Below are 27300 nucleotides of genomic sequence, written 5' to 3'. Positions count from 1 at the left end.
CGCAATGCCGGAACAGCGTTGGGGAACAGGAGTTCCTCCAGCCCCGCTGCGAAGCACTGCACTGAACAGACTAGAATGTCTTTGCTCTAGAATTCCAGTAGATATTCTGGGTTAGCAGTTTCTGCTTGCACTGCCGGGGCTGGGAGCAAGTCTCTGCTCTCCCGCATCAGGCGGTGTGTCGGTCACCCGCCACGGTGAGGTCCTTCCGCGGCCCCCGGCGGCGCCGGCAGGGGCGCTCCGGCACCAAGATGGCGGTGGCGGCCGAGCTGGGCGCGCTGGGGCGGCGCTGGCTCTGCTGGCTCCTGGGGCTGCAGGCGGTGAGAGCCGGACCGGCGCCTTCGCGCCCGGGGCTGAGCGCGGCTGCACTTCCTGAGAGAGGGAGCGGGTGTGAGGGCGGGGAAGGCGGCGTAAGACGTGTCCCGGGGCGGGAGGCGCGGGCGTCTCCTCCCGCTCCTGCGGCCGTGGCCGCCTCGTTTGCTTTCCATGTCGGAGATTGGTCTCTACTTCTGCCTTCTTTCCTAAACAGTTTATATTGCTGCTGCCTTTTTTTTTCTTTTTTTTTTTTTGCGCGGCTGCACTTCCTGAGAGAGGGAGCGGGTGTGAGGGCGGGGAAGGCGGCGTAAGACGTGTCCCGGGGCGGGAGGCGCGGGCGTCTCCTCCCGCTCCTGCGGCCGTGGCCGCCTCGTTTGCTTTCCATGTCGGAGATTGGTCTCTACTTCTGCCTTCTTTCCTAAAGAGTTTATATTGCTGCTGCCTTTTTTTTTTTTTTTTTTTTTTTTTTAGTAGAGTAAATTATCTTGTGTGAAAGCAAAGCAGTGTAGCGTGTATTTGGAGCCAGAGCTGTTAAGGAGAAAACACTGATGAAATGAGGCCCATCACTTACTAAGTGTCTGAAGTTGTCTTGTTCTGATGAGAATTTGCTTTCTGGAGTCTGAGAGGTTTTTTTCCAGTCCCAATCAGAGACATTTATTGTGATTAGTGGTTCATTGTTTCAGGAAAACGTGATAGTTAAGGTACTAAAAATTGAGTGAAAATATTCGGGATAGAGACTTTCTTATCTATATTTTTTCCTTTATCTCTCTGTACTTTTATTCTCAAGGTGTTTTGAGCTTGCTCTGTAACCAAAACCGCCTGAGTGAGGAATTATCATGCAGTGGAGCCTTTGCTGGCTTTCATACACTGTTAGTGTTGGTTGGTTCCTTCTCACACACACACAACCCAAAATAAATCCCCAGAAGAGCACTGGCCTTGCACTCCTACTTTTATTCTCAAGGTGTTTTGAGCTTGCTCTGTAACCAAAACCGCCTGAGTGAGGAATTATCATGCAGTGGAGCCTTTGCTGGCTTTCATACACTGTTAGTGTGTTGGTTGGTTCCTTCTCACACACACAACCCAAAATAAATCCCCAGGAGAGCACTGGCCTTGCACTCCCGGATGGTTCAGGGATCTGTGGCCAGGGTGTCAGGAGAGTGAAAAGATGACAGTGGAGCATCCGAGGGGTGGATGGCAAGCAGCAAGGTGCAAGAACATGGTTTTAGTTACTACCATCATTGAATCATTGATTTAATAAATGAGCCCCAATTAAAATGTAGCTTTAGCAGAGTTTGGGATGCTCCTTGGGGGCTTTTTATACCATTGTGTCATTGTTGTATTTCCTATTGCCAGTATTCCTCAGAGAAGATAAATACTTGAAAAGGGTAAATACTAAATACTTTGAGAACTAAATACCTTAGTAAATATCCTTAAAAGGATAAAAAAGGCTGAATTATTCCAGGAGAACAGGGTTCCAGTTTTGCTTGCCTCAGTGCCCTGTAGGAAGAAGAAAAATAGATTTCTGCCTGATAAAATAGTGATTTCACAGCAGCTTTTTTGTGTACTATACTTCTCTGTTCATGCTCTAACTCTTACTTTTTAGCAGATACAGAGAAATAGAACAATGAGGCACCTAATGTATTTTCTCCCAATCCTCAGTCCATGATGTTTTCTGTCACAAAAGTGACATGTCTTTCCTTCAGCTGCAGGTTGGCCACTTCAGCAGAGGAAATGGGTTTTGTCTCTGCCTGACTTGGGTGTGCTGCATGGGTTAGGTGGCATGTGAATGTGAGGAGAGGTTTTGCTGAATGACAAACTGAGTTTTTCTTGTGTAGTTCTCTGGCCCAGCACAGCTCTTCTGAGTCCTGGCCTGGTTCCATCCACTCGAGTTTGCTGGTGCTGTCACTCAGCTCTGAGCACAGTGCTGAGAGCTTGGGCTGTAGGAGGTTTTGCCTGGGGTTTTTTACCCAGACTGAAAAGCAGCTGGGGAAGCCACCTTCTATCTCTCCTTTCTTCATTTCCTCTCTCACTTTTTCCCCTCCAAAGCAGGCAGCTGGAAGGGAAGGTTTTAGCCAAGGTGTGAGATATCCATGTGTAGAAAAGTGGGAATGTGAATTTGCTCCAAGAAAGACACTGAGAGGCTGAGCCCAGAGAAGGTCAGTGGAGCTGGGGAAAGGTCTGGAGCACAGGTTCTGTGAGGAGCAGCTGAGGAAGCTCATTCAGGAGAAAAGGAGGCTCAGGGGAGCTCATCAGTCTCTACAACTGCCTGAAAGGAGAGCAGAGCTAGGTGGGGGTCAGCCTTTTCTGCCAAGGAGCAAGTGATGGGACAAGAGGAAATGGCTTCAGCTTGCACAAGGGGAGGTTTAGATAGGATATTAGGAATAATTTCTTCACTGAAAAGGTGGTCAGGAATGGGCTGCCCAGGGAAGTGGTGGAATCACCATCCCTGGGAGTGTTCAAAAGGCACAGGGATGTGGCACTTGGGACAAGGTTTGGGGCTGATCACTGCAGTGCTGAGTTAATGATTGGACTCAGTGATGATCTCAGAGGACTTTTCCAACCTTAGTGATTCTATGAGAACAAAACCCAAATATCAGTTAAGTGTTGTGATTGGTTGCATTATTTTGCTGCCCATAAAAAGCAGAGCTGGTGTTTTACATAGAAGCCATGTAATTGAATGGCCTGTTGTAAAGTGTTGCTGATAAATCAGAATTGCAGGGTTTTATCTGCACTTCCAATTAATAGTATGTGCAATTTTCCTGTAACATCAATGCAAACATGAAATTAAAATCCTACCTGTATGTCTTGTTGAGCTCTTTGGTTAATTTCATCACTTTCTGGTTGTTTTTCCTGAGCTTAGCTGTTGCATTACTTTCCATGAGTGTTTTCAGTGATCCAAAACTTTCTGGAACTCTCTTTCAAGAGGAGGCTTTGGAAGGCTGTAACCATGTGCATTTCAGCTGATTCATTACCCTTGGGTTTCCTTCTTAACTTGAATTTAGCAATAGGAAAGCAGTAGAGCTATCAGAAGTGTATATAAATTAATTTTGGCAGGTCTGATACCTTGAAATGTACATGTGACGAGTGTCTGGAATTCCCTGGTAGGTTAAGACCCTCCTCAGCAGGGTGATGTTTTGAACCCTTGGGCTGACCATTTAGGCATTACTGTAAACCAGTCACAAGAGACTAACTTGTTCTTTCTAATCATTACAGCATTTAAAGCCATCTTTTAAAAAATTAATACTAAGTGTAACATTGTATTGACTTTCAGGTGAGTGTTTATGGAGCACAGTTGTCATCAGAAGCTTGCAGAGAGCTGGGATTCTCCAGTAACTTGCTGTGCAGTTCTTGCAACCTTCTTGGGCAGTTCAATCTGAATCAGCTGGATCCCTTCTGCAGGGAGTGCTGCCAAGAAGAAGCTCAGCTGGAAACCAGGAAGGTGAGTTTTACACCAAATCCCTTGTGGAATAATTTAACATGTCATGTTTGTGAAACTTTTCATTTTAAAAAAATGCATGAGAATCTGGGTTATCATCTCAAGAGGAAAATGCAGCAGTTATTCCTAGCCCAATGTACATCTCCAGGGTCTAGGTTTGCAGAGTTGCCACACTGCTGTGAAATAATGTCCCTGTACCAACAGGGGAGTCTTTGGTTCTTTGGCAGCCCTTCTCTGGTGTTGTGTGGCCATATTTGGGAACTATTTCCAGCTTCTTTCAAAAGGAAGATCCATGGGATTGGAAGAGGGCAGAAGAGGAGGATAAGGAGAGTGGTGCTTGATGACAGCTCCTTGGTCACTGGCCTGTAGCACACTGGCCAGGAGAGCTGAGTTCAGTCCTGGGCAGCCAGAGGTGCTGCAGCCTCCAGGGCAGCTCCTGGAGTGGCAAACCTGGTGGAAGCAGGACTGCCCTGTTCCATCCTGCAGCAGGGAGACTGCTGGCATCTCTCTAAGAGCTCACACTGTGCTTTGAGCTGTTTAAGGCAAAACATTTCCTTTATCTGCAGTAAATAAATATCTGTGTTCCTTAAGGTATGTTATCAATGAAGAATTTTTAGAGTTCTTGAAAAGAATGCATGTTTTCTAATATGTGTCAATTTAAGTGTTCCAGAATGTAGCAAAGACAAATTAATCATCAAGAAAGTAGAGGTTTCAAGGATGAGAGGTGCTGAAATTATTTTTAATGGCTAGGAGATAGTGAAATAACTGGCATAATGAAATTAATGAGGAAATCTAGCAGGTTTTTCCTGTCAATTAAATTCAGCCTAATATTTAAAAAAGAAAGTCTGCCTTTAATTTTTAATAAAACCACTGATTACAGTGTTAGGTACAATATATTAAGTATCAAGTAGCATATGTTTGAGATTGGCAGAGAATTCATATTTTAATTAGTAGCTTCCTAATATTGACAGACTTTAAGTTGTAAATTTTATGTATTAACAAAGTAATATTTCAATACAATCCTTATGGGACTTGATACCTAAGGCTTTTTCTTTGCTAGATACCTGAACCTTATAAAGGAAAGCTTGTCTTTGAGGAAAGCTCCAGTTCTTTTACATGTGTATACAGATATATATAAGTATGTACATATCTGTACATATGCAAACACAAAACCTGAGGTTTCAGAATAAAGTCTAATGAAATGTACTAACAGGAGTGGCAGAATAGAAAGGGGTCCAGCATGCTCAGTACCAGTTGTGCTGGCAGCAGCAGCAAGGATTTGTGTCCTCGTGTACAGAGGATGCTTTAATTTGCTCAGGTAATATTCTTGGAGTTTTGCCTCTGTGCATAACATGTAGCACAAAAACTTATGGAGCAGGACAATTTCTTTTGTCATTTGATGGGAAAATAAGCTAGAGGAACTATGTTACATTTCTGTCAATGTAACTTCTGAAAAAATGTCTTAACGATTTGTCACTAACATACTTAAGGATGTAAGTTAGTTTGTACTGTGAACATTGTATTAATAAAATTCAGATCAAATAACAGAAATTAAATTAATGGAGAGTCTTCCTAATTTCCTGAATCAGACCTAGATTTCATTGTGTGGATAATTACACTTTCTGTGTGAGGATAAGCAAATGCCATTTTGCTGTCAGGACTTCACATTGTAAATGTTATTAGTCTGAAACTTTTTTAGTCATGATCAATGAAGTAAAATAAGTAGCACAGAGCTGGACAGGGTCTCAAGGGTGTTTGACAGATTCCTTCATAGTGGAGCAGATTTCCTTTTATATTCACAGAAAGCAAGAAATTGTATCTTGTAAGTTGTTTTTTTAATCTATTTGTGTTTTACCCACTTGGGGTTGGGCTTTGTAGTAAATGTGAACAATGTAGATTTTGATTATTACTTTATCTTTCCTTATTTCTGTGATATTTCTGAAGAAATGTAATACAAATGATATTTGAGATTTGGAGCTAATATGGTAAGCATCAGCTTGAAATATGGGAGTGATTATGATAGCATTTTCTTTACAGTTTCATACCTGAGTTTGAATGCAGGCTTTCCATTGTATGAATGGAAATATTGGATTGTTCTAACATTATGATTTCTTATAGCATCATTTCTAATTTTCTTATTTCTTTATTTCTTATGAATGCTCTTTCAGAAAGTGGAGTTTTTTTATACTGGTACTACTGCTTAGAAATGTATATTTCACATTTGGTGATTGGAGGTTTTACCTTTTTTTTAAGCTCATACTCAGTAACTTCTCTTGAAGACTAGCCAGTGGAAAATTAGTGTTTGGAGACTGTTAATATTATCTTAACAGATTGTATTCAGAATTGTCACATTTTGAATTGACTCATGTTTTAACATAGTGCTGTTTGTAACAGATGTCTGTAATTGAGCTTGAGATTTTACTATTACATAAAAGTTAACAATATAATTTTTAGTAATTCTTGCTAAACAAGAATTTTCATGCTAGGTATGCAGACTATGAAAACTGAATGCTGCCTTTTGCTATAGTTTTTCCTTTTCCCAGTTTTTTTTTCTCCTGTTACCACATTAGAAATCTTCTTTCTAATGAAAATTTGAGAGCAAAGAGTGAATGAACATTGAAAGTTCTTAAAGGCTTCTTTTTCCTACCCTCTTGCTCGTAGAATTTTTCATCTTACTCTGAAAACCTGCATGTCAGTGTAAGATGTTTGGCTTTGTGACTGGCAGCCTGGCGTGAGCATGAGCTCCGGAGCAGGGCTGCTCTGGGTTTTGCTGAAGCTGTGACTCTGTGCTGGAACCTCCCCCAGGCAGGACTCGCCCTCCTCTGAGCCACCATCCCAGTGTGTGACACAGCTCCTTGCCAGAGCCACTGCTGCCTCCCAGGAGGGACACAGCCCCTTGCTTGTCTGTGCTACAAACAGGCTTGGCAGCTACTGGAGTTCCTGGACATGCTTCAGGATTTTAACTTTATTGTCTTTGCAGTCATGTGGCAAATACTAGAAATAGGGAAAGCAAGAGTTGGGCACAAGTCATGCAATAAACTAAGTTCTAAATGAGAGTTTAAAATTAAAGGTAATAGCACATCTATCTGAGAATTTTTACATAATTGCTGCTTTTCACAAATGGTCTGTGAAATATCCTCAGGCCTAAAAATATTTCATGCTGCATAGTATCAGTGCAACCTCACATGAGATGTTTTCAGATTTGAACTGTTTCATAGCCTTGAAAGAAGTGTATTTATTAATCCTGCTCTTGTTATTGGTCCAGTAGTTTGTGAATTGACATTGTGGAAAATAGCTGTGAGATATTCTTGTTACACAAAATTTGTCTTGCTCTGAACTTCTGCTGACACCTGTCCAGTGAAATATTTTAATTACTTCATAATTGGACTGTGGGTAAAATGAAAATTGTTTTGGTTATTTTCTCCTCCTCTAGAGATTTTTTATGCAGTCTGACACTAATTCAGAAGCCAGCTTAAACAGTATTGCTTTAGACAGCTGCAAGTTTTAAGCCTCAGTCTGTCAGATGCAGAGTACTGCTGGTGTGTAAAACAGAGAAGGATGAAATGGAGGTGAAACTAACTGTGCGTGAAATTGTAGTAGCAGGAGAGATTGTCCATATTTTGCAGTAGCTGAAAATAGCTGCACTCCATCTGCAGCTTCACATGGGCTGTGTGATCATTTCAGACATAGCTGTGAGCATATTCCATTAATTGTATATTATAATCTTAGATTTATCTCAGCAATGTAAGCGTGTCAAAATCCAAATTGATTTTAAAAATCAAGTCTGTGATAAATTTTGCAATACATTAAATTTTATAGTTGCACTGTGCAGCATTGCTACAACCCATAAAAGTTATCAATATATCTAAATGGAGCTTTGAAAAATATATTTTGCTCACTAATATGTGTTGAACTTCAGCATTTTAAATTTCTGCTGTGAGGTATTTGTCATATTGTAATGTTAAAGTGTTTGGTGATTTAGAAAACATAACACCAGTTGTCATGACTATGTGTTTCTTCTCTTAAAAAAAACCAAAAAAAACAAATTGAAAGTTTTCTTAAAACTCCACCCTTTTACATGTGTATTATTCTTAAATGTGCTCTCATGAATTATAAGGAGAAATAAGGTGACATTCTTGCTCAGACTTACTTTTTAAAACTGAAAAGGTAGTTTATAAAACTCACAATAATTGCTGGAAGTAGAATAACTTGAAGTGCTTCTAATGCTTCTGGTAACTCCTGTGTGACCCAATTTACATTCATTTTTCAGGTTTATTTTTTTTCTTTTCATTACACTAATTAGAGTGCTACACTCAAATTGCTGTTGACTGCTTTCTTGTTCTGCCAGAGGCTCTTAACATGAATAGGTCCACTCTCTTTGGAACTTCTGGTTTTTAACTCAGTGGTTAAAAACAGAGAGCTGCTTAGAATTCATTGACATCTCAAAGAGATGTAAAGTCTGAGTCATATCAATACTTACAGAAATTAATTTGAATTTTAGTTTACTTCTTCTAGCTGTTTCTCAAACCCCACATCTTTTTCTGTCTTTTGGTGTGTACTGTAAAGTCTCTTCGATACTTTGTAAAAAATCAAATTGTGTTTTTACCTAACTGTAAACTGTAAGTTCCTTATTTCTAACATGTTACACAAAAATGGTCCAAATTCATTGGTTTTCTAGCAAATGTGACTTCAACAATAGTGTGATCCAATGACAGCATATTTCATTTAACATTCACGTAAATAATCAGAACTTTGTAATTAAGACTTATATGTCATATGATCTCCTTTCAAAGTTTGCTTTTAACTAAGTGTCCCATATAGTTCATACAGGAATGATTTTATGGGCTATATTGATGTGGAACTTAGGGGACCTGAGATGATACTGTTCTCTCTAATTGAGAAAGTCTTTACCAGTACTGTTGCTTCAAAATATTATTCACAACCATTCCTTGTATTAAAAGTGCTGCAATGGATGTCCTTTTCAAGAACTTTACTGTGTACACTCTTTCCCTTCCCTCTGTACATGATGTTATTGGCAATGAAAATTAATGTTGACAAGAAGTAGTCCTAGATAAGGAAGGTGCAGCTAACTAGTCAGTGCCTAAGACAGAAATTTACTGCCTTTTGTTTGGTTCAGATTCACCAAGTGCTCATCTCTGTCAGATAAACTAAGATAAAATACATTATCTGTCTGTAATAGGGTAAGCCTTACCCATTGAAGGGCTCTATCTGATCTTATCAGTGAAAAAAATGCTTAGAGAAACTATAAATGTGAATTTGCTAAATGTGAGTTTCAGTTGTTGATGTGCATCTGTGCTGGTCAATGGAATAGCTTTAGCTAATTAAGGCTGACCTTCATCTAAATAAAGCACTGGCATTTGACTCTACATTTGTTGAAGAAACTTCAAAAAAGTGAAAGTTAATGAAATGTGCAAGGTCAAATAAATATCTCATGAGATCTGTTCTCACTGTTTTCTTTGCAACTCTAAGATGCTTTGTTTTTTAACAAAAGCACAGACTGGAGAATAAAAGAGGTGTGCAGGGATTCTCCTTCTAGAGGTAAGTAGGTGCTTAGATAGAATCAGACGGTGTAGTCCAGAATTGAAACCTGACCTGTTAACTTTCTGTCTGTGCTCTTCTGCTTGCATAATTCTGACTAGGTCCAAGTGAGAGCCTGTACATAGGAGCCCTTTCTCTGCCACCCTTCTCCATTCCACTCAAACTGGGTATTCACACCACCTGATCCAAGTGACTACTCCAGAGGTCTAAAGTTGGTGGTTGCTCAGCTTCTCCATTTTCTCCCTCTCTCACCCTTGTGCCAGATCTCTTGCTCACATGAACTTACACCAGACGTTGCAGAGACCAAAGCTAATAAAAACAGGCTGCCAGGAGCAGAAGCTGGTTTGGAGCTTTTCAGTGTTTACTGGATTTAAACAGCATAAATGTTTATAGAATCCTTCAATGAGGGTATCATTTGACGCCAGAGGTAGTGGTGGTTTGCACATTTCCTTTATGCTGAAGAGTGTAATAGTAATGCACAGCTATATTTTGTATGTACAGAATAAAAAGTCTCCTTTGAATCTCCTACTCAAAGTGACCTCAAAGTTCTGAGGATCTCCAAGAATGCAGATTAGACAATCTTCCTTGGTAAATTCCTCGGTGCTTAAACACCATCATTGTGATTTTTTTTTTTTCACCCTTACAATCAGTCAGAATTTCCTTCCCCACAAATAAATGAGAGCTTAGATTCTGCTCAGCTTTGTTCAGAGCAGTTTGCCTGTAATACATATCACTAATCACGGGAGTAGCAGTGATTCACATAACTGGTTTTTGACTGTTAGACTCTGTTTCCACACTCTTGTTTAGAGTTAGGCATCTCCCTTCACAGGATAATGAGCTGTCAGTGGTAGAAGTTGCTTTGTTGCTAAATTTACTGATGACATCTGTTCAGAATGATGTGTGTGTGTAGCAATGACTTTCTTGGCTTGCTGTATTGTAGAGCAGTAATTCATGATGTTCCTGTAAGTGAGGCTTTCTGACTGCTCCCTGTTAACCCACAGATTCTTACTCATGTTCTGCCTCCAGGAAAAGCAAAGACAAGAGCGATTTTGAAAACCTCGAGCTGTCCATATAAGTGCCTTCTCTCCCATAGAAAGTATTTTATAGTTTGTATCACAGTGTGAATTCTTTGGAAGGTTTCTAGTTTAGAAGACTAAACTAGAAGTTTTCTAGTGGAAGTCACAAATGAACTGCTAGTTAGAAGAGTTTAGGAAAAAAGCAAAAGAAACTTTCAACAAAATCTCTTTTTGTTGTAAATTTCTCAGAACAAATATTAATTAACCTGTTTTTCTTTCTGTGTGTGTGGATGGAACATAGTAAAAATTAAGTTGTATGCTTTCATAAGAGATAATTTACCCTATTTTTCAACAGTACCATTTTGCATATACTAAGGAACTTTGGCCATTAAGAATAATAACATCCATATTTTTCCTGAAGGTTTTTGAAATCAATAGGAGATGAGGAGCTGTCTTCTGCAGATCTGCTTATATCATGATATGAAATCAGAATTGCAGTAAAATTTCATAAAAACAGTGCTTACATTGGAAAAAGAGTTGTTGCTAAATATTTAGTGGAAGATAATCTTGTACCTGAGGCAAGTGAAAATTCTAGAGGTTTAGCTGTAGTTGTAAGTTTGCTTTTCTGCTTATTCTCTGAACCTAACTATATTTTTGAAACTGTTTGATATTAGGAGAGGACAGCATGCACATATTGGAGAGAATCTGGGTACCATGAAGTAGCTATTGCCCCTTTTGTGGCTCTGCCTTAACAGCCTATTTAATTCCATGTTTTAAGATATGCTGTCAGCTGATTACAATTACAGACAGCTGTACAGATCCAGCCTGAATGACACTTTGTAACCTGTGTCAGGCAGGGTCACCTGGAATTAATAATTAGAAAAAAGCAGTGGGCAAAAGATACATGTCATAGAGGTAAAATTAGGTATAACTTGTTGTATTTTATTTAACTTTTTTGTCACCTTTGATCTAACAGAATTTTATTACAATCAAGGAGTAATCTCTGTTCAATACCACTTTTTGCAGTTCAGTTTGGTCTGAATTCCTATTTGGTTGTAAACATTAATGGTTATGTAGCAGGAATGTCACTTTTCTTCTGGAGTCTTCACCATGAGTAACTGTGATAACAATACCATATCAATGTATAAATGAAGCACTGCTGGAATTGTGTCTTGCAGAAATTGCTTCAATTCACTTCCTAATAGCAGGTGAAATGTTTTCTTTCATATAAGTTAAAGTTCCTTCGTTTTACAATGCATATTTTTAACTAACACAATCCTTAAGCAAAAAGGTGTTATTCTGATATAATTAGCACTCTCCTTCATAATGAAAGCAGACGTGACCAATAATGTGATTTGGCTCTTTTCATTTGTGAAGAGTCGTCCTGATTGCAACAGTATGGACTGTTACAAGACTTTCAGATGCTTTCCAAAAGCCTTTGAAATAAACTGAACTCAAGTTGATGCTTTGGAAAAGATGAGAGAGAAGTTCAGATATTGTCACAGTAGCTTTAGAAAATACGCTGTTAGAATGTTATAAAAAAAGCTAAGTTCTTTTTATAGATGCAGACATGAATCAGCACTTGTTTTGGATGTTAACATGGACACCAGTAATAGTTTAGAATGTCTTTATTTCACTGCTTCTAGTACTAAACTCACTTTCATGAGCACTAAAACAAGTGAAGCATTACTTTAAAATGAACTAACTCATGAGTTAAGCATTGTGTAATGAACTGACTCGAGATGTTTGTGTGCCTCCATGTGATACATGTCATTCTTACTAATACTTGAACACAGTGACTGCCTTCACAAGGAAATTTGGAGAACATCTGCTCTGGACACAATGAGATGGTAGATATTAACAACTAGGTTTTTGTGGTGGGCTAAGTGATGCAAATAAACCTGGGTTTTTTGCAAAAGACACCTTTGTTTAGAGTTATAAATGAAGCCAGTTGATTCTTCTTTTTTTCTGGTCTAGCCATCGAGAAAGCAGCTGTTATTCCCAGCATGAATCTAAACCTTTTTGTCTGAGAACATTTGGGTTTCAATTATGGCAGAATTACAAGCTCAATTTAGACATCAATTATGGAGCTGTCTTCTGTGTTAAATTTCTATAAGATATTGGTCAGGAGTTACAAGCTGGGAATAGTGAGGTATTACAAATTGTCTTACATGTTTTAGATTTCTACAGTGATTTTGTTCCATAAAAATTTGTGTTTGGAAGGAAAAAGACCAAGAATAATTTGCAGTAATAAGAATTCAAAAATGTTTATTTTACTGTTGTCCTAAATTTGAGTGTACTTAGCTTGTGATAGACTTACATAAAATAGTTAATTAACTAGAAGAAAGCTATTTATTCCTTTGTCTACTTCTTTATACTGACTTGATAGGAAAATGCAGATAGCTATTAGTATCAGAGAAATTAGAACAAATGTTCAGTGGATTAATGAATATGCAAAGGAATATCTAAATCTAGGATTGCTGATAGATCTGTTGAATTTTTTTTATAAAAGAGACAAGGTAAGTGAAGTTTATGAACCCTGTGCCATGTTTCCTCCATCTTCATAATTACTTAATGTTTTAATTCCAGAGAAATTTTAATCATGCAAGCTAGTCTTATCACTGCCTTTTTTAATTAAAACCTTGGTTTGGTAGTGAAAAAGCTTTTAAAAAGTCTACTATTTATGATCTCTTGAGTATTGTTTCATAATATTTCTGGGTTTTAACAGTCAAATCTTAGGTTTTTATCTTAAATACAATGTTTAGTTGAAAATGTATCTGTAGCTAGGCAAATTTCTGAGATGCTGTTCTGAACAGATAATGCAGTGTAGCATTCTCTTTTCAGGTTCCCATGGAAGTAATGATTATTGATTAGTTCATGCCAAGAGAGAAGTTGTAATTTCCCTGAAAATGATTAGAGTATTTGTTATGTTCTAATTCATAGTATTTAAGCAAATGCTGAGTTGGCCCTGAATCAGAATTTGACTACTCAGAAATGAACATGTATTTTTGGCTGTCTATAATGCCTCCATGCAATAGGTGACGGAATGTTAATAAAATTGTCTTGGAGATTTCTGTTGTATCATGTGTGGTTTGCTTTTTCAGACGGGTTCACGAAGGTTAGTTTTAATTACTTGTGTTCACAGTTCATATTTTGAGTGAAACATGAATTTATGTAATTTCAGTAAGGTTATATTTTCATTCAGACTTGCACATTTGTTATGAAAACTCTGTCTAAAAGAACATGCAAGCAGAGGTTTTAATTGTCTTTGAAAGGTAATGAATTAAATTCAAAATTGTTAAACTCATTCTGTCTGCTAATCTATAACAGTGGGGTTTAAGGCTTAGAAGAATGTGATTTGGTATACAGTATTATGTATCTATAGTATATATACTATGTGTAATATTAAAATGCCTTACTTTGGAGTATGAAGTTCTATTTTAGTAGCTGGAAAATATGTTGTCAATTTATTTAAGATTCACTGAACTATAGAATCATTTACATGTTGCAAAAAGAATCACAAGATAGTCGAAAAATACAACAGTATACAAGATAATTAGGTGAACAGTTTTTATAGATACTATATAAAATTTGACTTATATTTTAAGGAGACTGAATCTGAATATCTTGCATAGCTGACAGAAGTGATTGACATCTAAGTGCAAGTATCAAAGTTAGCTCAGCCTGTACATATTACTTCACCTAAGGCCTGTTAATGTGATCTGTCCTCTTTCTGTAAACACAATGAACTAAAATCAACCAGTAGCCCAAATGGGAAATTTAAAATTAGTGCCTTATCTTTATTACAAGTATTTGACTGTCCAAGTTAGGTTTAAAGTGGAAACTAAAATTTCATTTAATGAGATTTTGTTAGTATCTTTGGGAAGGAAGGAATAGTTTTCCTATTACTAACCCATAATTCCTGTTGTAACATGTCTAGTTGCATTTTTTAATGAAACTTTGCTTACACCAACAGTATATCTCAAATGATTGTTTTTTATGTTTTTACATTTTCAGTATAATGAATGAAAATTATCATGTATCATGAGTGAATGGTCAGTTGTTGCATAATCAGAGACAGGTCTGGAACTGGGATTCTGTCTAGGACCTTACTTGTAATTAGCATCAACAGAGTAACATACTGTCTCCTCAGAGAAAAATAGTTCAACAGATAACACACTATAAATAAACTAATAATTTTGATTACTTTTGTCATTAAGAGCTTCTGTTTATTATTACAGCTTTATCCAGGAGCTGTCCTAGAAGTATGTGGATGAAAATTGGGAAGGTTCCCTCAAGTCCAGGGTAAGTAAAGCCACTAGTATTCCTTCAAATATGAAATACTGTCACAGCTGAATGACAAAAGGTACTTTTAAGTACATTACTAGTCATAAATTCAGTATATTATTGGTTGCATTGACCTGAAACTCATAGAACCGGTCTCCAGTAATTGATAGATGAAAGTATATTGTGCACTTATGGAACGATTTTATTTTCACAGATCCTGCCATATAATTGTTTTATCAGTGGATAATGACAGTCAACTAACAGGAATGGAATACAGTAGAGGAAAAGGAAAATCAGTACCATCAGTGTCTGATGGGAGGAAGCTGCAGGAAAAAAGTCTGTGAGAAATTTCAAATTGGACTTTTCTTACAAAGTAGGGAAGAGCTTAGATGATAGCAGTGCTATGGTTTATTGTGGGTTTTTTTCATGTAATGAGGACCCTAATACCATACTCCCTAATGCAGTACTTTGGACATAGTCAGACATAAGTGCTAATCTAGGTTTAGAATTTAAAATTGCACAAACAGTATGTCTCCATCTACTCTGGGAAGTATTAATACCTCCCTGTTTGAAGCCTGGCTGACAAAGTGTGAAAAAAAGGTTTTAAAACAGGTTACAATTTACATAAGTTGTACTGCATTATATCTTTTCCTGCCACCTCTGCCCACACAGTTGAGTTGAATGACAAGGCCAGAGCAAAGCTCTTTTCTCTTTTCCACTGTATAAAATGTCCAAATGAGAATTCTTTAAATGACTTGTCATACTTGAGGGGCGTGAGGCGATAACTTCGTTAGCACAGGAGTCCGGATTACCTCCATGACCATTCCAATTTAGCAAACTAAAAACATCCTCTACTGCTGTTGCCCATGCACTCAGCTGCTTTATGGTTCTGGATTTGTAACATGAAAGTGCTCATTTGAGCCATAGGTTTGAAGGAAAAGGTTAACCTGTTAGCCTGACTCCAGCCTGCACGGTGTCCTCAGTTACCTTCACGTGTGGGTCCTTGAAGGGGACCTTCAATTCCTGCTGTGTGCACACTTTGAAACATGTTCCAAAGACCTGGAATGGTGCGAAAGGAAAAACTTGAAAATTGTAACTAGTTGTTTCTCCCTTTCAGTTATTGGTTATCTAAACCTCCTCAAATATTTACACTCCATTTATCATATAGGTTACTTTTTAAAGTGGCTGGATACATTTCATTGGTTTTTTAAAAGGATCTCTGTTTTGACCACCAGTTTTGATTGGTACAGTAAGAATTAAAAAAGGACTGAGTAGTGCACTTTAAATTTCTTTTTTGTGTTTTCATCACCAATTTTGGCAGCTACTCAATTTAAACTTAACCAAATTTACAGCTAGGGTATGAGAAGAGGTTGGAAGATGGGATATGTATTAAAAGCATACTTCTAAATTTTAAAAGCACTAGAATATATTCTTTCAGCTGGTATTTGTCTTCACACTAGTATTAATCTCAGCATACCCAGATTTTCTCCTTTATTTTAACTTCTAACAGAAACAGTATTTAATGTCTCCATCTTAAGACATTTACATTCAAGAAGTGTTTTTATTTCAGCTTTTCACTTGGACATTTGCTATGGAAGTTAGGTTGCCTTAAGGTCATACTGCTGCTTTTGAAGCATTGTCTTTGTAGGCTTCATTCAGCTGTGTAGCCTGACACTGACAGTGTCTCATCACAAATAACTGCATCCTTTCCCATAGCTTCTGTGAGGGTTTTGTTAGAGTTTGTTTAGATGAGTTTGGTTTTTCTCCCCAGAATACACACAAAATGGCATTGTTAATCACCAGAATTTGTACCTATTAGAATTACATGGATTAGTGTATGTTACTACTGTATTCTGAGATTAATAACTGTGAAGTCTTGACCTCTAACTACCTGTGTAAATTGTTTTGTCACTTGGCTTAGTCCCACAGACTTGATGTGTCTCGGGCTACATCTGGATTATGTTTGGTTAAGGGATAACCAGTGTTGTTTTGTTGGGGTTTTTTTGTTGTGGTTGAATTTTTTATTACAAGATTCACATATTAAAATAGTTAAGGATTGAAATAAGTTGAATTAATAAAGGTTTGTAAAAGTTACACAGTTGGAAGAAGCTGTGGGTTGCTCAGTCTTTCTCTGTCAAAGTTTCTTTTAAAATTACTGGTTATATAATCTTTAGCTAAAAACAGTTGCTCAGTCCACCTGTGTGCCTGAAATGTGAGAATCATTACATATGGAATATATTTGTGTATACTAGGAAGGCAAAGGAGTGAGAAGTGATGATAAAAATCTAGTCCTCAGCAAGAGGATGGAAAAGTCTGGTCTTCAGCAAGTTATCTCAGCTTGAACTGGATGTTATTGTTTGTAGTGTCACACCAAACTACTAAATTTGGTGTTTGTGAATGTGGACAAGGATGTCTGCTAGGTTTTCCAGATACAGTCTGTGATAAGTCTGATAACAGACCACATTTCTGTATGCCTCCTTTAAATTCAGTACTGAAATATTCTTACTGATAAGTTTCCCTTAAAAATAAAGTGCTTTATTATAAATGCTGTACTGTGATATTAATTCCTATATTACATATATTTTGAAATTGTTCTGTATAAAACTCTTCTTAAATATTTCTCATTTAAAAGCACTTCATCAAAGTAGAATTAAAAATCTAAGTGACAAATTCATAGATGAAGCAATACCTTAATATACCAGGTAACACAACGACAGTTTTTGGCAGACATCCGTAAAACTGAGGCTCTGGAACAGAATAATGAATTAGTTGGGTCAGTGATTAATCTTGTGTATTTGTTTTAAGTTGACTTTTCAGTGGCAGCTGTGTTCTGTTCACCATGAGATAGGAGATGGGTGTTTAGACTCCTACATTCTCTCCAGTTTGTTTTAAAAACTGAATCAGACTGGTTTTTTTCATTGAACATTCCTTTCATATTTCTCTCCATTCTTTCTTTTTTTCAATAAACTAATTCTCGCCTCTCCTTGTGAGTTAAGAAATGGGTGTGCTCACAGCAAATCTGTTCTAGAAAAAAGGTCCTTAGTCCTTGCACTCATGCTGTGTGCAGCTACATTAAATCCTCTGACTTGAGAGACAATCAGCACTATTATATCACCCAACTTCTACAAGTGGTAAGGGAATTCTTTTAGCTACTAAAATGTAATTTCTTATGGGATTGTATTGTTTGAGGCAAGATCACTCATTTCCTGATTATTTTAATCTGCAATTCTTAAGTGCTGACAAAAGAAAGTTAGAAAATTATACAAACCTTGCACAGATAAAATCATTACTAAAACTCTTGCTAAGAAATTTGGATATTGAAGTGGGAGACATGCATTGCTTTATCGTAATCTTTTGCAAATAGTTGACACACAAAGTAAAACAATACTTCCCTTCAGATTTAGAAATGTCTCTTGCCCAACTGCTTATACAGAGTACTCTGTCTTTGGGATTTTTTGAAGTTTCTTCTTTAGGCTTGACTGGAGCACTGTCTTGGGTTCATTTCTGAAGCATGTGGTGCTTTTTATAAAACCTTGGACATCTGCATTGTAACTTGATTAAGAGACTACAAATAGTAGTTTTTGATGTGCCATATGAATTCTTAAATTTAAATTTTTGTCTCAAACTGAGGTGCCCAAAAGGTACCGAGTCATTAAAATGTAAATAACTGTTTGTTGTGTGCTCTAGTTCAGTCTTTTTACTCAACTTTCACGGTTTGAAGCAGACTCATACCATCTTCAAAACTGCAGAGCATGTATTTGTCCCCAAAACTAATGTCTGAGGGAAGACAGTTTTGGGGACATGTGCTTTTGTCTTGCCCAGTGTGATTTACATATTCACATTTCTAGCAAATATTGCCAATGGTTTTAGCAATGCTTTACTACTGGTGTCATTATTAAATGTTGGAATTTCCTGTCTTCATAAAATGGCCCTACTTACTCTACCTTTTGTTTTGGTTTCTTTTATTTTCATGGATTTAACACTTGATATTTGGCAATGCTTCAGTAAAATGTTTTTTAATTCAAGTTAATTTCAGGTACAAAATTGTCATGTCTGTATAATCAAGTTCTTTGTGCCTTTTTTATGTAAAATTTTGCAACATTATGCACTAACTTGTGTCTCCAGTAAAATTTCTTACTTTCAAATGGCTTGTGTCTAATAATTCACAGCCAAGCAAGCAGACTACCCTTTAGCTTATCTGAAGTAACATTACACTTGCTTTCTGTTTATTCAAGTTAACTCAGAACAACTGTTTGTTCTTCTTGGGGAGATATTTCGTGTCCATTTTGGGTCAGGAAGTTCTTTTATGCTGTGTCTTGTTGCACCTCAGAGAATAGTGCAGGTCTGGGCATATACACAGACTTGCCCTTTTGGCCTCAGTGATTCTTAGATTCCTACAGTCTCCACTTAGGGATCTGCTCCAACAAACTAGTTTTCACAGACTTTCTTATGACACCTCTATGTTTGGTATCGAAACAAATGGACATTATAACAATAGCAGTGAGTTCTCCAGTCTATTGTGTTCGTAGGTAAAGGCTGCTTTTAGGGCTTTGAAAGCACTGCTCAGTGGGGGCCAGGCTTTAAAATGCTGATACTCACTTGATCCTTCTCTGACCCTGTAGTTGTAGCTGATTGATTGTGGGGCAGTCCTGTCTGCTCTTCAGATCACCTCAGGAGTGCCTTCCAACAGAAGTGCTGTGGTACTGCTCATCACTTACTGGAGCACCAGGTGAAGTGGTTTTGCAAAGCTGTCTGGAGAACAGCTCTGACTTCTGGTCTGGGGTTTAATTCACCCAAACACGGTGTCATGGCACCGAGCTCAGGGTTCATCTTACAGACGTCATGGTGGAAAATGCCTCTCCTGCTCATCCACAGAGAGGTTAGAGAAAGGTTTGTTTCTCTGGGTGTGTGATTTCTAAAGCTGCTACAGAGAGAAGAAAATGGGGAGATAGCTTGAATAGGATTTAGTATTAAACACCAAACTACTAAATAATGGTGTATAGATGATGTGCAAGTACTAATCAGAGATACAACCATAAGAAGCAATGTTGATGTCAGGGTATAGAGGGGAAACTGTGGGAGCAATGCAAAGGTGGAGCATATGCACCACATCCCATGATAAGCAAGCAGTGATATGTCCCTAAATGTGCACTGTAGCTGCATCTGACTTCCTAACCTCATCATTTCAAAGGTTACTAATTCAACTCAAGGACTGATTTTGGGGAAAGAAAAAAAAGGGCATTTGATAGAATAAGCAGTGATATGTCCCTAAATGTGCACTGTAGCTGCATCTGACTTCCTAACCTCACCATTTCAAAGGTTACTAAAGAAAAAAAAAAGGCATTTGATAGAATAATCTGTGGTTTTTATGCACGTCAGTATTCGAGTTTCTCATTTTAGTTTCTGAAATTCAGAATATACAAATTAAGTTATTTGTACATTGAGTGTTTTTCTTTGTTGCATTGCAAATTCAAGTGAGTGATGCAGAAAGTCACTATGATCAGCATTAGAAATAAATATGCTATAACAGAAACTAATTTTGTTCCAACTGTCTAAAATTTCAGGAAAAGCATTCTGTAGTGCTTCAGCTGTCAGAAGACTTAGACATTTGACATTGATACAAGTGTGTAATAGCTACTTTTTATGTGGCAGAATGTAATGCTGCCTATAGAATACTTTCTTCTTCCACCTAATGCTGTTTCTACTGTATGTGAGCTTGTTCAGTCCAACCAGTGAACAGCCTCTCATGTCCAAATAAGCTTTCATCTATCACTCAAGTAACAAATCCTCACACCTGTTACAAGCTTGAAGTGCTGTAACCTGAGGTCCCTCCCAAAGGCAATTTTTTATTACAATCAAGTTACAGAGTTCAGATTTGCTTCAGAAACTTTATCCATTTTACTATGCTCTCTTACCATTTTGCAATTAGTTACCCACTGTACTGACTGCTTCTTACAACCTTCTTTTCATAAAAAGCCCTAGGGACTGATTTCAGCTTTAGATTTAAGTTGAAGAAAAATGTGGAAAATTCCTCCAGAAACACTTCAACAGTCTGTGGACTTAACAAATAATGAGAAATATCTTTGCTTGCTTTTTTGCACATTACTTGTGATGGCAACCAAGACAACATGTCACACTGGCATGGGAAACACTGAAGTTGAAAATACATCTTTGAGTTTAAATCAGAATCGAACTGCAGTATGTGAGCAAGTACTGGTTATTTTGTGCTATTGGAAATTGTTATACACAGCTTACAATGGCATCAGTGCATAGTCTGTAGAAGGAATAAAGACAATTTGAATGAGACAACTCATTTTCTTCAGGGGCCTGGTACATCTGGCAGCTCCATGGGCCGTTGGTATTTTTTTAACTTGTTTATATTGTGTAGTAGTTGGTGCAGCAAGCAGTGTATGTGTTTTTTATCTGTACTGGGAGCTCAGTGAAAGAGGGAAAAAAGTAAGTGCCAGTCTGGATAACCATGCTGAGAGAGTGTTAAGGTAGCTGTCTGCAGTAATGTAAAGATAAAGTACAAAGATGCCAGGGGATATCTCTGCAATTACTGAGGAAAGCACTACACTTTGTCAAGCAGTATGAAACATTAGTCCTGAGGTTGCACTCATCTCCATGCACCAGCTGGATGCACTGCAATTTGTGAGAGATTCATTGTTGTCTAACCTTGAAAAAGCAGCTTTAACATGCAGCTGGCACCCTTGTAGGAGTCAGTCTGTACTGACAGGGTTCATCCTTGGGGAAATGCTACTGACATACTACAGGAGCATCCTGAATCCACTTAATGTCAATATAGATACTAAATTTAGCTTTTAGCATGTGAAAAGGAAGAATGAGAACTGTTATTTTCTAAATAAATTTTAAATATTTCTAGAATTCAGACATTCATTAAGGTGAAGTGCTAGGAAGTAGGGGATTATGCTCACACTTTGTCCTGAAATAGTTCATACTGTCTTTTCAGAGTTAAGGTTAATGCAAGGCCTGGGTTGTTCTGTAGGGGTGTGCTGCTGTGAACACCTGCTGACAGGTGCTGCAGCTGAGGGGTGCAGCAGCCCTCCTCAGGCCTCTCCATGGAGCCTTGACACTTGACACCGACTGCCTTCAGGAGTGTCAGGAGAAGAGGAAATCCGAGCTTCTCTTCCTGTTTTCTACCTTGGTTTTCTTGCTGGTTTTCAATACATAATCTCAGAGTCTCTGCAAGACAAGACTGACCGTCTGGTTCACCAGAATAACACCTCTCCCACAGCCTGCTGCGTGCCTGGCCCCGCAGAGCTGCAGTGGGAGTGCTGATGAGATGGGAGTCACACTCCCTCCCTCCCAGAGCTGATCCTCAGCCAGATTCTGGTCGCTCCTACGCTTTCCTCACATGTGCTGTGCAGCAGCAGATGGGCCAGTCTGCTGAAGGCTGTCAGTTGTGCCTGCAGATAACCTGCCTTACACAGTTGCACTAGTGTTCAAGGAAATTCCAAGCAGACAGAATTCCTGTTTGGATTACTAGCAAAAATAGGTGTTCCTTTGGCATAGTAAGTTTAGTATTATTAATTTTGTGAAGGTACTAAGATTTTAACCTTAAAATATCTTTTAAAGCATAATTTAAAAAAAATTGGGGAATACTAATTTGACATAAATCTACTTTACGCAAGTAGAGAAGAATTTCATTTTCTTTCTTTTCTCCAAACTGTAGCTTTTGTCAGGAGTGATAAGCCAAAACTCTTCAGGGGACTGCAAATCAAGGTAAGTAGTAGCCTAACTTTTTTTGTTTGCAATGTTAAGAAGAACTGTGTTTGGTGGAGACAGTTCTGTGGATTGTTCCCTATTTGCTGATCAAGTAATCCTTTAGTAGAGGACATATATTTGCATTGCCAGTGTGAATCTTTTACAAGTTCCTGCTAGTAATGTTGATTTATTTACTGCTCAGTAACTGTTGGTACTAATTCTTTGGTGGTGGTGAGGTTCTGGTTTATTTTATTGTTGTTTGGTTGGTTTTAATCCAAGAAAAATTATTATTATTATTATTATTATTATTATTATAGCAGATAGGAAAAGAATCTGAGGAATGTTTATATTCTGTTGTTAGTTTATAGATATCTTGGATTTACTGAAGCTATTCTGTCATAGTTTCTCCTGTTTTATTCTCCCCTAGTTTTCTTAGGGAGCTGCTATTTCCATACATTCAGTGATTCTTGGATTTTTCTTCTCCCTCTCAGAATTCCCTTGCTGTGTTCTACTGTGCTGTTTTTTCTCTATATACTTAAGACATCCAGCTTTATAAAAAGGCATATACTGAATGGTGTTTCTTATGACTTGCATATATGCAAAGTTGCATAAACTGCACTGCCTTAAGCTCCAACAATTCTCTTGTTTCAGGATCTAATCTAAGACTTCACCTTCCTCCTAAAATCCTGTGTGAACTTCAAGTGTATCTTCAAAGATACCCATCTTGATTCTCACATCTTGTGCCTGCCATCTCTGTTGCCCAAATGGCACCATCTGGAATCACTTCATAGCTATGCATGGCTGCAGTAAATTATTTGTCTTCTCAGCAGCAGATTCTATGTAAAACAGATTTCCTCTTCTGTCTCACACATTCATGTCTCTGTGTCCTCCAGTTTCTTTCAAAAGCTTTCTCTCCTTCTGGATGTCTGTTTCTTTTTTTTTTTTAACTCTGTAGATTTATTGGACATCAAAGCAATCTAGGCTACAACTGGTATCAAGTATTACCAGGAAAAAAAAGTGCAAATGAATCTGTTTATTTCACAGGACTTTTGGAAAACTTGATAGAGGTGCCACTAGCTTTATTAAGTAAAACCAACTAGGTTAGCTCAGCTGAGCAAAGTGAAATACTCCTGGGGAAATCTTTCCATAAACTTCAATGGTCAGAGCTTTCTGATACTGTTAAAAGCTTTTATTTGCTTATTACCTCATTTGGAACTTAGTGAGTTTGAGAAGTGCTGAAAATTATGTTACCAGCAAAGCATTGTAGGCACAGATACAACACAGCAAGAAAGAATGTGATAACATTAGAAATTGATAGTAGAACTTCGACCTGTTAGTGACCCAGAATTTCTCAAATGGTAAAAAGGCTGTTGATCATATAAGAAAAATAATTCATCATCAAAAATCTAGCTTTGGTAACTTAAAACAGTTGGAGTAAAAAAACCCTCCTTCAAAGCCAGGCCAATGGCCATGCCCCTCTGCACAGCCATTAACTGCTGTGGGGCACCAAGGAGAATGAGGAGGGGTTTCTGACACCCACCTCCACCCCCCTTCATTTGAGTTGTTCCTCCACTTTCCTCTCTCTGACATTAAATGCAAGTCAGAAGCCTGAACTGATTTAAATCACTTGAGAGCAAGGGCAGTGTTAGTATGGAGAATGCATTTGCCAGCCAAGGTAACTGACTTTTCTTCTTTCCCCCCAGTATGTGCGTGGTTCTGACCCTGTACTGAAGCTGCTGGACGACAGTGGGAACATTGCAGAAGAACTGAGCATCCTCAAGTGGAATACAGATAGTGTGGAAGAATTTCTAAGTGAAAAATTAGAACGTCTATAAATCATTGCTTTCTGTCCTCTTTCCTTTTCATATTTTGTCATGGTAATCTTCCCAGATGAAGTGCACTACAATTGAAGAAACATTCCAGCATATGTGTTAGTTTTAAAATATCTGTTGTGCTGTACTACATCTTGTAATTAGAAGGGAAGCTTCAGCACACATATCTGACAAGTTGACAAACAATAGCTTGTCTTAACATTATTATTTCAGCTCTTAATGCATTTATCATTAAGAATGCTTTGTTTCAAAGTTAATTATGCAAATCTCAGTTTGTTATAATCAGGTCTGTTTTTACAAAGGCTCTTAAAACTGAAGAATTTCAAATAATAGAAATGATTACCATGCTTTTTGTCTGCTGCTCTTTCTTAAGGAAGTTAGAACCAAATGCAATCTGTCTCCCAAAGAAACTTGGCTACTAATGCCCTTTTTTATTTGTATTTGAACTGTCCTTTTGTAGAAGCTTTGTTTACAGTGAGTACCTAATTCACAGGTTTGAAAGCTGATGGAGGAACTCATGCTCTGATACTGCAAAACATTTATTAAGTACACTTTAGTGAAGACTACATAGAAAACCTCTGAGGTGTATGAAGTCAGATGTCATGTGTGCTTTACATCAAGTGTTTTGCTTCAGAAAACATGAGCTATAACTCTTGAAAAAGCTTTCCTTCCAACTTTCAGAAGTTTATTGGAAGTTTGTTTATGAAATTAATTTAGAAACTGTTCTTTTAAAATGTATATTTTTCTTTCTCAGTTGAAATTTATGTGAACAGGGAATACAGACAGTATGTATGGTAATGAGTCAAATCCATTAAGACTTGTTGGGTTTTTTCCACTTAAGAGTCAATAAATATGGTAATCAAGAATAATGTATTTTTTTAAAAGTCTAATTAGTAAATGAGTGTTTGTTGTAATTACTTTATGGTCACCAGATTTGGGTTGGATGGGTGTTATGCTATGACCTGAAGTGGTGCACAGTTTTTGTGTTCATATATAATTTATATCTCAAAAAAATTCTCAGTAATTTACAGACTTTATTCCCAGCTTTTGAGAAGAAATCATCAGATTCATAGCAGAACAGTAAACCTGGGACTGAGACCACACTGAACTATCAGAAGTAATGCCCTAACGTTATTATTCAGGCATAGCATTTGGAGTTTTTATTCCCAAAATGTTCTTATAAACTCATAGAGATTGTGTGCAGCTGACTCCTATTCTTGTGAATATGCTCCTGATCTTCCAGGTGACTCAGTGTGAGACAGCTGCAATAGTGGTCACCACTGTCTGGGAGAAGCACGATCTGCACGTAACAAGCACAAATCTTTGCAGCTTGTGCTGATTTATCAGAGTCAAACATGGATTTCTTTCGTGGGACACATGATGTGTTAATCAGCAGATGAGCTACAACCAAAACACGTGGCATGACAACCCTGTAACCTGGTAGTAAAAATATGCTGCCATCCACTGGTCTTTTAATATACTGACTATATCCAGGACTTGCCATTCTTGTGTTTGCCAACAGTTTCTGTACTGATGACTTACCACATTGTTTTAGCAGAATATTTTTAACCTGGTTCTTCTCTCCAGCTTTAGGTTCTCTTTACCATTCCTCAGTGAGATTGTTTGCTTCATTTGATATCTATCAAATACTTCTCTTTGCTTTCCTTATTTCTTTCTGCCTCCTCCTTAACATGACAGCCAGTGGTTTTCTGACCTTCAGCCTCCCTTTTATTTCCATGTCTTCCTACTGCCCACCCAGTACTTCACAGATTTTGTCTTCCTACACCAGATCCCTCCTGGCTGCTCTTACTTGTCTTTTAGAGAAGCAAGGAACTCATTCTTGTACCAGGAGATGACCTTCCCAGAGTGGAGAAGGATGACAGGCCAAAGAATTTCTCCTCCAGCATAACAGTTTTACAACAGAGTCCCATTGCTGTTTCTGCAGCTTTTGACCTTTTCCAGTACTGGTTCTCAAGTATTTCTATTAAGGACACTGGAAATAAGCCTTTCTCCCAATTTCCTCCTAGGTTCCTGATTCCTATTCCACATACTAATCTGGCCTTGGATTCATATTCCCATAGTTTGAAAGCATGCACAAGGTACATTCCTCTAATTCCCTATAGACAGGGGCATGGTCAGAGTTCTCCCTGATTCTGTTACTGGGCTGCTGAGCCCTGATCCTACTCAGTCTGCAGCTTTTAGCAAAAGCTAATTACCTACACTTCCTGACCTGTTGGCTGTGCTCTGTGCTGCTCTAAAGTGTGGAATTCATACTGTCCTGCTTTTATTCTTTCTCATTCTGTCCTTTAGATGATACTTAGGTTCTTGGCTCTACAGACCTGTTAGGAACATTTAACATTCTGGCATAAATAAGCTGGGCTTTGTGCTAAAAGAAGCAATTAGAGTGGGGAATAATTTCTTTTGGAAATTCTTAAGTTTCTATTTATTGGTGAGAGGTTTTTTCCTCCAGTCTGCAGCTGTGAAAATTCATAGAGCTCAAAAGGTTATTTTGGTTTGTGGCAATTAACCACACAGAATACAAGGTTGAAAGCTCCAGTTTAAAAAGGAAGTGATTCATTTTTACTTATAGCCATGATAAGTACCCAGTACTTCATGAAAGGCATTCACTCAGACTTATGTAAGAATTATTTAATCTTATATAATGCTCTTGTTGTGCCAAATCTTCAGAGTTAATGAAAGGACAAATAAAAGCAGCAAGCATGCATGACTGATTTGGAACTTGAACTGTCCATCTATGACTCCTCTCTTTTAAGAAGGAAAAAAAGCAGTCTTTTTGCAGGAGAGAATGTCTGTGCTTTTAAGAAGAAAGTGTGTTGTACACTCCATTTTACACATATATATATGATATGTAGAGGAACTTGAAATATAGTGTACAAACCACTTGGAAGAGTTTCCTGGGTACTTGCTTAGTCATAGATTCCTGTAATGTGAACCTGAGTAACATGATTGTAGCAAGCAAAAAATCTCTTTCAGAGCTAAGGGAAGCCTTCCAGCAGACATTAAGATCATGGGAAGAAAGCAAGTATTCCACTTTGTACTTGTTTTATTGTTTCAGCAGACAGATAGAACAAGAACAGATAGCCAACTTAATGAAAAGCACACACAAAAAACT

General features: G+C 37.8%; 1 protein-coding gene and 1 long non-coding RNA gene across 2 annotated transcripts; one reads left to right on the top strand and one right to left on the bottom strand.

Moving 5' to 3' along the window:
• Positions 1 to 29: 29 nt before the first annotated feature.
• On the top strand, positions 30 to 25040 carry SELENOF (selenoprotein F). The gene is made up of 5 exons (XM_039727042.1): positions 30 to 317; positions 3584 to 3751; positions 14565 to 14628; positions 22304 to 22353; positions 24039 to 25040. The coding sequence occupies exons 1-5, from the start codon at positions 249 to 251 to the stop codon at positions 24168 to 24170; spliced, it is 483 nt and encodes a 160-aa protein (XP_039582976.1). The 5' UTR covers positions 30 to 248; the 3' UTR covers positions 24171 to 25040.
• On the bottom strand, positions 14795 to 19022 carry LOC120510812. Its single transcript, XR_005629596.1, has 2 exons — positions 17300 to 19022; positions 14795 to 15669 (listed from the first exon to the last, which is right to left on the bottom strand). It is a non-coding gene; the product is annotated as an uncharacterized LOC120510812 (long non-coding RNA).
• Positions 25041 to 27300: the final 2260 nt, after the last annotated feature.

Source organism: Passer montanus, unplaced genomic scaffold, assembly GCF_014805655.1.
Source record: "Passer montanus isolate IOZ18808 unplaced genomic scaffold, ASM1480565v1 scaffold60, whole genome shotgun sequence".
Classification (NCBI taxonomy): Eukaryota; Metazoa; Chordata; class Aves; order Passeriformes; family Passeridae; genus Passer; species Passer montanus.
Note: the sequence above shows the minus strand (reverse complement) of the source record. Positions and strands in the feature narration are given on the sequence as shown.